This window comes from Vigna radiata, chromosome 7, assembly GCF_000741045.1.
Source record: "Vigna radiata var. radiata cultivar VC1973A chromosome 7, Vradiata_ver6, whole genome shotgun sequence".
NCBI classification, from domain to species: Eukaryota; Viridiplantae; Streptophyta; class Magnoliopsida; order Fabales; family Fabaceae; genus Vigna; species Vigna radiata.
In genome coordinates, this window is record NC_028357.1 from 29,082,717 (window position 1) to 29,094,152 (window position 11,436).

The window sequence follows — 11,436 nt, forward strand, 5'->3', positions numbered from 1 at the left end:
TCTTCTCTAAAGTCTAAATTTGAGAGAGCGGGTATCTACTAAAGACATTTTAACGTTCAAGTCAGTTTTTCAATTAAACCGATCGGTTATCACAATTAAGTCTTAAATGTCCAATAAATGCAATGAACTACCTACTTACCTTACCTCTATATTTATAGATTTTGAAATGAGTTTTTGATTAAGGTTGACTCAATCACAACCCAATGTCTCCTAAACATGTTTTTACCTTACTAACCGAATTGTGAAATTTTTGATGTGCAAGGTACCGAACGGTTACCAATTTGGTTGGTAACCGTTCGGCTAATATTGTTTTGGGATTCCCATAATTGACTTTCTATATGATTGACTGGCCGAGTGATGTAGACCAATCTATACGGTACATCATCCATCATGGTGACAAAGGGCATGTGCTTGTTCAAACGCCTCTACACCACAATATTTTCTTTTCAAGTGCTATTTTTTTTTTATTTAATAGGTAACATGTTTATAAAATAAACATTATATCTTATGAAATTTTATAATTTTTTTCTCAAAATGTTTCTTCAATATTTCAAGTCTTGATTTTAGCCGGTTAAATATGTATTTTCCTTAATATATTTGTCAATTGATCTTTAAAATTGTAATTCTTCATTTTATTTCTCTATTGCTTTTGTGATTACATGATATTAACTTTGATATACTATGTCTTTTCACAATGAAATAAGGTTCTTTGCTATTGTAATAACAAACTTGTTATCAAATCTTAAAATAGTTATTTTCTCTTGGTCGCGGTCAACATCTGACAAATGTTTTCATAGTCAAATAAATTGATTTCTTGTAGTAACTACGGAAAAATATTTAACTTCAACAACATATTGTTTCTTTGAGTACCAACAAAAGAATCAATTTTCAAATAAAAATTCATACATTGTTCTACTTTTTATATTACACGAGCTTCATGCCCAATTACTATTAGAGTAACCTTGAAGATTTTTATTATTCTTCTTCTTCAATAAAGACCAAGGTCGATTGAACATGTGATATAGTTCAAGACACTTTTTGTGTACCCATGTGAACTTGGCTTGAAGAATGCATGAATTTGGATAACAAGCTTGCGAAAAAAAATTAAATCTAGCCTAGTTATAAATAGATATAACAAATCTTCAATCATATTTCTATAACAAATGCATCTCATTTGATTCCATTTTTATCTGGACACAACTTTTGAGTTACCGTAAATGGAATGACAACACATTTGTAATTTTTCAAAATCTTATTCACCTACGTATTTGGAGAAATGAAGATTTCTTCGGATGATTTGATTATCTTTATCTTAAGAAAACATTTCATTAAGTTAAGGTAATTCATTTTAAATTCTTACTCCATATTCATTAATGACAGTTTTTCAACGGATTACCGACAGACCTAACTCTGTTGGTAATAACGTTGTCGGTAATATTTACCGACTAATTTTTATGTCCGTCGGTAATTATCGAAGGAAAAATTCGTCAATAAGTCCGTCGATAAATATCTCGATCTGGTTCATCTCCTTCCTCTTTCCCCTTCTTTTGTTTCCTCAGATTTTAAATTTTTTTATCAAACTTTCTTCATTCCTAAACCAAAACAACAATCCAATTCATTCCAAAACCAAAATCAAAGACTAATGATGTGTGAGTAAATGTAATTGCATTCATGTCTTAGTTTAGGTCATTTCCATGCATAATTGCATTCATTGAAGGATTTAGTCATGGATTATCTTTGTTTCGGATCATACATTGGCATTTTGTGTTTTTTGATGTAGATTGGTGATTCTAAGTGCCTAAACCACATTTTTGGAAGAATTGATGGACAAGATAGAAAGATGAATCCAGAGAGTTCAACAACGCAGCTGGGGAGAATTCCATAACCTGTGGAGTTTGCTTCAAAATGCAGTGACAAAACAGAGAGCTCCACAAGTGAGTTGTGGTTTCTACCACAACCCGTGGATTCATGTCAGGATTTGGCAAGAGGAACAGAAAAGAACACAGGCAGAGTGGGGAATTTTCCATGGGCTGTGAAAGTTTCCAGGAGCAGTTATTGAGTAGTTATTGATCTCTTTTATGACTGATTTAAAGAGATTAAATTAAAGGATAATTGGAGGAAGTTAGGGAAAAGGAAAACCACTCTCCTAAAAAGGAGGAATTAGTGGAAATGATGGGTGAGAAGGAAAACACGTGGAAGAGGGAGACAAAAGGGGATTCACGGACAACAAAACTCTTCTTCTTCTTCGTCTTCTTTTTTGAGCTTTCGCTGCAACTTTTTGCTGAACTTTTTGCTTTTTTTGATTTTTCTTTTCCATTATGCAGAACTAAATTTCCTTTTGTTAGTGGATTGATGTAGTACTTTGGATTATATTTTCTGAACCTTTTCAATTGATGTTAAGTTCATTTTAATTATCCCAGTGTTCTATTTATGTTTTAATGTCTATTCTATGAGCAGTTTCACAGTTGGGAGATTGGGAATTGCTTGCGTTTATAAACAGAACAGATTAGATGTTGTCACAATTGGGAAATTAGGCAGGGCTAGTTAGTTTGAATTGAGATATGATTGTTCTTCATGATCTTGTTGAATTTGTAATTGGCCTAAGGGATTGGGGATTCAAATTCAAGGGATACGTTTGCCTACTAAGGGATTAGGGGTAAACAAGCTCTAAATAAACTCAAGTGGATAATTATAATTTACACATCAATTGAAAAGGGGAGGAAATTATATGAAAAGGTATGAAATCAATTCTCTAACATTGTTTATACTATTTGAATTTCCATCACTTGTTTATGTTCATCATTCTACTTGACAATCTTTGGTACTCAAAATTAAGTAAGTTAGTAAACTGGTACTCAACTCATTCAATCCCAGAGGACGATATTTTGTTACTACAATTACGATTGGTACACTTGCCAAACGTACATCAAGTTTCTGGCACCGTTGCCGGGGATTGAATTTTAGTTGATATTAGTAATCTAATTGCCTTAAGATTTGAGTTGTATATATTTTGTTTTAAGTTGTTTTATGCGAGGTACTGTTGCTCCGGAAGATTTACTTTTTGATTCAGAAATTGAACGCACAGCACGAAGCAACAGGAGTAGTGCAAGAAGAAGAAAGCGAGAAAGAAGAAAGGAACAGAGACGAATTGAGCAAGAAGAGGAGACATCAACAATGGCAGAAGAACAAAATCCGAGAAAGACTATACGTGATTATTCTATGCCAGATCCTAATGGTTATCAAGGAAGCATTGTGAGACCTCCTATTCAAGCCAATAATTTTGAAATCAAGCCTGCCTTGTTACAAGTCATTCAACAGAATCAATTTGGAGGTGCAGTTTTAGAAGATCCTAATTCTCACCTGGAGAATTTTCTGGCAATCTGTGATACTTTGAAGTATAATGGAGTTTTAAATGATGCAATTCGTTTGAGGCTTTTTCCGTTTTCACTACGGGATAAAGCTAAAAACTGGCTTCAATCACTACCTCAAGGAAGTATTTCTACATGGGAGGATATGGCTACAAAGTTCGTAACAAAATACTTCCCTCCTTCCAAATCAGCGAAAATGAGGAATGAGATCACCTCCTTCGTGCAGCAAGACAATGAAACCTTATATGAGGCGTGGGAAAGGTACAAGGAGCTAATGAGGAAATGTCCACATCATGCTCTACCTGAATGGTTGCAAGTGCAGACTTTCTATAATGGTCTTTCACCCACTTTTAAGGCAATGTTGGATGCAGCAAGTGGAGGATCATTCATTTTGAAAACACCAGAGGAAGCTTTGGAGACTTTAGAATTAATGGCAAACAACACAGTGCATATGCAGTTTGACCGTCAAAATAGAAAAGTTGGAGTGTTGGAGGTTAATACTTTGGATGCTATCTTAGCCCAAAACAAGTTGTTAACACAGCAGATTACAGATTTGACTCAGAAGATGGGAGTTATGCAAGCTAATAATGTGAATACTAGATCTCCAGGGTGTGATTTTTGTGGAGGAATGCATCAGAATGGTGAATGTCAGGCCACTCACCAAGACGGACAAGTTAATGCAGTGTGACAACAACAAAATCAGTTCTCTACCAACTTTAATGCAAATTGGAGACCCCAACAAACCAGACCTTGGAGTAATCCAATCCAATCTAACCCACCAAGGCCTCCATATCAATATCAAGCTCAACCCAATAATCAAGGAAACAAGATGTCTTTGTTGGAAAATGCATTAGAGAAGCTAACGATGCAAACTTCTACCTTTGTAGAACAGAATTCAAGTTTCATGAACGAGACAAGGACCAACTTCAGAAACCAAGAAGCTCCAATTAGAAATTTGGAGAACCAGATTGGACAACTTTCAAGACAACTCTCAGAGAGATCTCCTGGCACATTCCCTAGTGACACAATACCAAACCCAAGGGAACAATGCAAAGCAATTCAATTGAGGAGTGGAAGAGTATTAGAGAGTGAAAAAAGGAGTGAGATGGAGAGAGAGAAAAAGAAAAAAATTGATGAAATAGTAGAAGAGAGTGCTGAAAAAGAAATTGAGAGAAAATGTGAGGAGAAGGAGGAGGGAGAAAAAAATCAAGAGAGTGAGAAAAAGATGTGTGAGTATGTCCCTACAATTCCATTCCCTCAAAGGTTGAAGAAGCAAGAACAAGCCAAGCAATTTGCAAGATTTCTTGATGTTTTTAAGAAGCTCCACATTAATATTCCATTCGCTGAAGCATTGGAGCAAATGCCAAGTTATGCTAAATTCATGAAAGACTTGCTGTCAAAGAAGAGGAAGCTTCAAGATGATGAAACAATTATGCTCACAGAGGAGTGCAGTGCAATAATTCAGCAAAAATTACCTCCCAAGTTGAAGGATCCAGGGAGCTTTGTCATTCCATGTGAGATTGGGAATATAATGGTGGGTAAGGCATTGTGTGACCTTGGAGCAAGTATCAACTTGATGCCTTTGTCCATTTTTAAGAGGCTGGGTATTGGAGACGTGAAGCCCACTATGATCACTCTACAATTAGCAGACCGATCAATGACTTATCCTTATGGAATTGTAGAAGATGTTCTAGTAAAGGTGGACAAATTTATTTTCCCAGCAGATTTTGTGGTTCTTGACATGGAAGAAGATGCTAAAGTCCCAATCATATTGGGAAGACCTTTCTTAGCAACAGGGAGAGCATTGATAGATGTAGAACAAGGACAATTGATGTTAAGAGTGGCAGATGAAAAAGTCACATTTTCTATGACTGAAGCAGTGAAGCACAAACTTGACAGAGAGGACTGTTTCAAAGCTGAAATAAGGGAGTCTCTGGTGTTGGAGGAGATAAATTTCCATGTAAAGCAGAATCCATTAGAGAGAACTCTATTATCAGGAGTGGAAGCAAAGGAGTTAAAAAGAGAAATTAATGATGAAGAGGTGGTGAAGTGCGATCATCAATTGGAAGTGCTGAAGCCAATATTCAATTCCACCAGGGGAATAGAAGATTTACACAAGAGTGAAGATGGAGGAGTAGAAACGTCCAAGGTGGAATTGAAACAACTTCCTTCTCACCTTAAATACAGGTTCCTAGATGAGCAAAAGCTTAATCCAGTAATTGTGAGCAATGAACTTTCCTCCACTGAAGAAGATAAACTCTTAAGGGTGTTACGGGAGTATAAATCTGCCATTGGGTGGAAAATTGATGATTTGCAAGGTATTAGTCCTACTGTGTGCATGCATAAAATTTATTTGGAAGAGGATTTTAAACCCGTGCGTCAACCACAAAGAAGACTCAACCCAACTATGAAGGAAGTGGTAAGGAAAGAAGTAATTAAATTGCTAGATGCAGGAATTATCTACCCAATTTCTGATAGTGAGTGGGTAAGTCCTGTTCATGTTGTACCCAAGAANGGAGGNATGACAGTGGTGACCAATGAAGCCAATGANCTCATTCNTACAAGAAAAGTCACAGGTTGGCGGATGTGCATAGATTACCGAAGACTGAATCAAGCCACAAGAAAGGATCATTTTCCACTTCCATTCATAGATCAAATGGTGGAAAAATTGGCAGGGCATGCATACTACTGCTTTCTAGATGGGTACTCTAGCTACAACCAATTTAGGTTCTCCAATTGTTTTAAAAACCCTAAAATTGGGAAAAATTTCCAATTAGTTTTTTATCATCCATATTTTCTTCATTTTCAACAGCACAACATGCGACCACCATGTTGGCAGCACTACTTCGTGTAGCTCTCCCACGGCAGTGGTGGCATTCTCCCATGGCAGTGGTGGTGTTCTCCAACGACAGCGGTGACGTTCTCCAATGATAGCGGTGACACTCTCCAACGACAGCGGTGGCACTCTCCAACGACAATGGTGGTGCTCTCCAACTACAGCAGTGGCAGTGTGAGAAAATGGTTGCAGAGAAGATGAGAAATGTTTTTGAGATGAGAACAAAGAAAAAAATTAAGAAACTCATTAGTGAGAAAGCAAAATACAGGCTTCTTCATGCAGAGAGAGAAAAAAAAAATGGGCGGGAATTTTGCCGCTCTTTTTACCTATGGATTTATCGACGAATTTTGTTTGTCAGTAACTATAATATGCATTATCGACGGATTTATCGACAGGATATATCCTTCGGTGATTAACAAAGGATTTCCCGACGAATTTTGTCCGTCGGTAACTGTAAGATGCATTACTGACGAATTTATCGAAAGATTTTGGTTGTCAGTAATTACCGAAGGATTTACCAATAGATTTTATTCGTCAAGAATTATAAGATGCATTACCGATGGATTTACTGTCGGATTTTGACTATCGATAATTACATTTTTTACATCTGTCAGTAAAATTCATCGGTAATGTATCATTTACCGACGAAAATAATTTTGTTGATAAAATTTCGTCGATATTTCCATGTATTTTTGTAGTGATTTTAGCCTAGTTTAGAGTGTTAAACTCGCTTTGTAAAACTAGTCAATCATTGACATAAAGAGAGATGGTGAGTTTTGCCTTATGATTTTTTCATTAAACATATAAAGTGGTTTCATCCTCGTTTTGTGTAAAGTCTTACTACAATATGTTAGCATCAATTTTGTTATATTCTTCTTTTGAAGTATCTTTCAAACCATATAGATCTTTATGAAGCTTGGAAATATTCTCATTTTTAGTCTGAAATCTTTTTTTTTTAAAAAAAAAATCTTTTCCCATTAATCCATATATAAAGGCTAACTTCACATTAAAATGGAAAATTTTCCAATTCAACCTTAGAGGTTGTCATCCACCTCATAATATCATGTTTGACAAGTAGAGTAAACATATAATAATATTTAAATACCAATTTTGAATTTGTCTACGTATAATAGGAGTTTAGTTAGGTTTTGTAAACACACACCAATCATTTTTTTATAAGTGAGTTTGTGCATGACTTGTCATTTTTTAATCTTTTCAATCATTTGTATCTTCTCCTACTTGATAGTCTTTAACCTTCATTTTTAGTAATTTTAGCATAGTCAAGAGACTCTAATAAAGCTTTGAAGCTTTGTTACATATATCATAAGCATCTTTTATTGAGTTGGCGTCTTTAACATAAACTTCAAAATCATTGTGTGATAACCATCATATAAACTTTTAGTGTTTGTTCCTTAACATTTGGTATATTATTCAAATTATTTCATAGTTTATTGTTTGGTTATTTGCATTTAATCCAAATTTCACTTGGATAACACCTCAGATCTTTATCCTTATGCATATAAGATACTTGCTTGAATTCTTCATTGTATATTAAAAACAATGTAATTTTTTTTTTGTTTATGATTAAGTTTGGCCTTGAAAATCTTGTTTCAATTTATCTCAAACTTTGTTTCCATATATTAGCGATTTTGATGAAAACAGCATTGTTTAATGTTGCTTGTATAATGGTAAGTCTTTTTTTTTTTTCATTTCTTTACTATAACATTTGAGTTATGCTAAACTTATTTTTATGTAATGGAGTTTGAATTCTACCATTTTTTACTACATCCTACAAACTTTGAATTCTCAAGTAAGTATTGATTTCTGTAACACACTAATGAAAATTATAAAAAAAATGGAAATTTAATGTAATAAACTTTTTGAGATCGTTTTTTGCTTTTGAGGTTTCTATATTTAGATTTTTTTTATGGTTTTTCTCTGACATTTTTAACTTTTTGTCTCTCTTCTTTTTTAGAGACTCAAATGAAAAAAAATATATTTTAAATTATCAAGAGAATATTTTTTAATTACAAAAATTTGAATTACTTCAAATGATTTCTAAGAGTTCTTTTTTTGTAGGTCTAATAAAAAGTAATCATTAGAAGTATTCTTTTTTACTCAATAGATAACATGTTGTTAAAAGAAAAATAAAAAATAAAAAAAGTAAAAAGTAAATTATAGGTCTTCTTCTCATATATTATAATAAGAAAGCAATCTATTTTCATTGAATCAACGATAAAGAAACATTGTCGATTAAAATTTACTAAAGTTTATTGTTTCTACTTCTTATTTAATAACTCCACCTGTGATTTAATAGTTTTTGTTAAAATCTACTGCATGAGAAAAATGATCAAGAAGTCTGGAGTCATCATTGTTTCCACACCTTTTCATGACAATTAATTGAGTTATATTAATCATTCTCCTAAACTAAAAAATAATGTAATATTAAAGACTAATTGATTTTTGTTGAATACTTTATTATAAATTATTTTTTTCTTAAAGTAATGTATATATATCTTAAAGAAAAATATGAGTAACACCAAATCCGGTTGTAAGAAGAAGTTGGTGGTGAAAAAATAGTAGCTTTGGTTTTTTGTTTTTGGCTTTAGTTAAGTGGGCGTGGCCTCCCAAATTTGAAAAGATAAAGTTTGCATATGGTAGCCAAATAGCCTTACAAGGCAAAAAGCAGAGGAAACAAAACATGTAAAAGAGAAGCATGCCGACGGCAAAATCAACGTCGACAGACACATTATGAAGTCAATAAAGATCAACCATGCACAAGAATATGGAGCCACACAGTTTTCAAAAGTTCTACATAATCACTATCACCATTTTCGTCCTCACAGTTAAATCACCACATTTCATATCACTCCAAATTAAACACACTTTTAACTTTTATGCTTCTTCTCTGTAGCTCTAATCACACCATATTAACTATACTCAACACTTGTCTTAACCAACAACTCAAAATTAATAGATATCAAAATATATAAATTTATGTTTGTTTGTGTTGAAAATATCAGATCGACTAAAGATAAGATCAATTCATAATATATAAATGAGTGTAAATTTCACCTCACAAATTAATTTTGTGAAATTGAATTAGGTTTAAAATTTACTTCTAAAAAATCAAAATATTATCATCATTAAAGACAATATGTATCATATCTTATCGGGACAAAATATAATTAAGGAACAAAAGTTGAATATGTACAACAAATACATATATTGCTATCATTTAAAAAGGAAAATAATAATCCATACATCACATGGATTGAAATTTCCTGTCTTTTTTCTTAATCCTCCAACCAAAAATAAAGTATAAAAAAACCTTAAAATGAAGAAACAATAACTTTTTTTCCCTCTTCGTTGTTGTCGGTGCATGTGTACCTCAATGATCCAGTACATAATATAATAACAATAAAACATGGGTTAAGTAAAGTTGATGTATATTCACATTGGCTAATGCAAATTAATTAACATTCACGATAAAAAAATACGATATTTTGAGAATATTTTTTGATAACTTTTTTTTATAACGGGACATGTGTTATCATTTTATTGGTCTATTTGAATTTATATTTAAAAAATATTTAAAACAGATCAATCACAAATTTTTATTAAAAAATTGTTGGTAAAAGGATTTTTTCCAAAACAAAAAAAGGTTTTGTTGAGAAGAGAAGGTTTTTATTGAAAATTATGTAAGAGTACATTTAAAAATTATAGAAAAGCATATTTATGCATTTCCATAAAACATTTCACTCATAATTAATAAGTGTCATAAAGGGCACTATGAGTATTTTTTTTTCTAAAAACTATAATATTTGACTTTCGTGGCAAGTTTCATTTTAAGTTCCTTATGCATACCATAACAGTAATGATAAAAAAAAAAAACTACAATTATACAAAATTAGCCTTAGAGTACATTACATTGACAGCTAAGATAATACTTCCCACATTCTTCTTTTTTTTTAAGCTTTTACATAGAAATAAAAAAAATGCAATAAACATTGTTGAACCTAGTAAACTAGTTATGAGATTTCTATATTATTTTTTTCCCAACAAATTAACTAAAAACTAAATGAAAACAAAAAAGGTAAAAATATCATGACGTAAACTCAACTCATTTTTCATTAGCTTATGTTAAGTAACACTAACATATGTATAGTCCTACATTTTAAAAACAGTTATTATAATACTTATTATAATATTAGTAAAAAATTATAAATTATATTACCCAAAAAAACAAAAAATGATTTCAATATTATTTTTAGTCTTACACAACATCTATCATGGATGAAGAGAGGTTAATCTTGGTTGTTGTTTATGGCAGATATTGGCAGATGAAGCTACGAAGAACTAACACAGACATTAATAACTTTTATTTTCTTCCATCTAATATGATTGCAATAAGTAATTGCAAAGTCAATTTGGGCCTTTTGGAGTTGGATAGTCCCTGTACTTTTGTGTTATCAACTGGGGGTTACTCCTTCTACCTTCCCAATTCCAACCCCCACCTCCCCAATTTTTTTGGATATTCTTTTAAATACAAAATTAACCTTTATGTATTTTTTATTTTTACCGTTTTACCCCTATTTACTAAATTTAACCTACCCTACTTCTTTTAAAACATCCAGAGATTCGTCTCCTTCGTATTCCCACCCCCACCCCCACCAAAGCTTTCATCTTTGAAAAGCTTTCATTTTTGAAATGCTCTCTACAACTCTCACTCTCCCAGTCCCACTCTGAACGGGTTCTGTTGATTTGTGCGGCCTGGTGCTTTTGGTGTGCGGCGGGTGGCGGTGCCGTGAGTGTGTGGCGGTGCGGCACGGTGTGGCACGGTGCGGCGCGGTGCAGAGAGGTGGTAGACGTTGGTTTCGTTTGCGGGTTGTTAGGCGGTGTGGTTGTGTTTGCTGCTTTGCAGTCGGTGTGTGCGACGGCGCGAAGGGTGCTGGTGCGGCGGGTGTTGCGGCGGTGCGGGGCGGTGGTTCTTGCTTCGACAGGTTAGTTTCTTTTAATTTCTTCTCCTTTTTTTTAAACGTATGTAATGTGTAGGATTGGGTAGCTTTGTTTGTTGATATCTGGTTGGTGTGTTTGTTGAGATTGGTCTGTTGTTGAGTTCTGTTGAGTTTTGTGTCATCTTTGTTGATATCCGTCGACGGATGTCGACATCCGTTTCCTACAAAGTAAACTAATAAAAACAAATCTTAAAAAATAAGACTAATAAAATAA

General features: G+C 33.3%; 1 protein-coding gene across 1 annotated transcript; it reads left to right on the plus strand.

Moving 5' to 3' along the window:
* Positions 1–4,517: 4,517 nt before the first annotated feature.
* On the plus strand, positions 4,518–6,286 carry LOC106766276. The gene is made up of 2 exons (XM_014651016.2): positions 4,518–6,071; positions 6,181–6,286. Exons 1-2 carry the CDS (start codon positions 4,594–4,596, stop codon positions 6,284–6,286), a joined length of 1,584 nt encoding a protein of 527 aa, XP_014506502.2. The 5' UTR covers positions 4,518–4,593.
* The last annotated feature ends 5,150 nt before the right edge of the window (positions 6,287–11,436 follow it).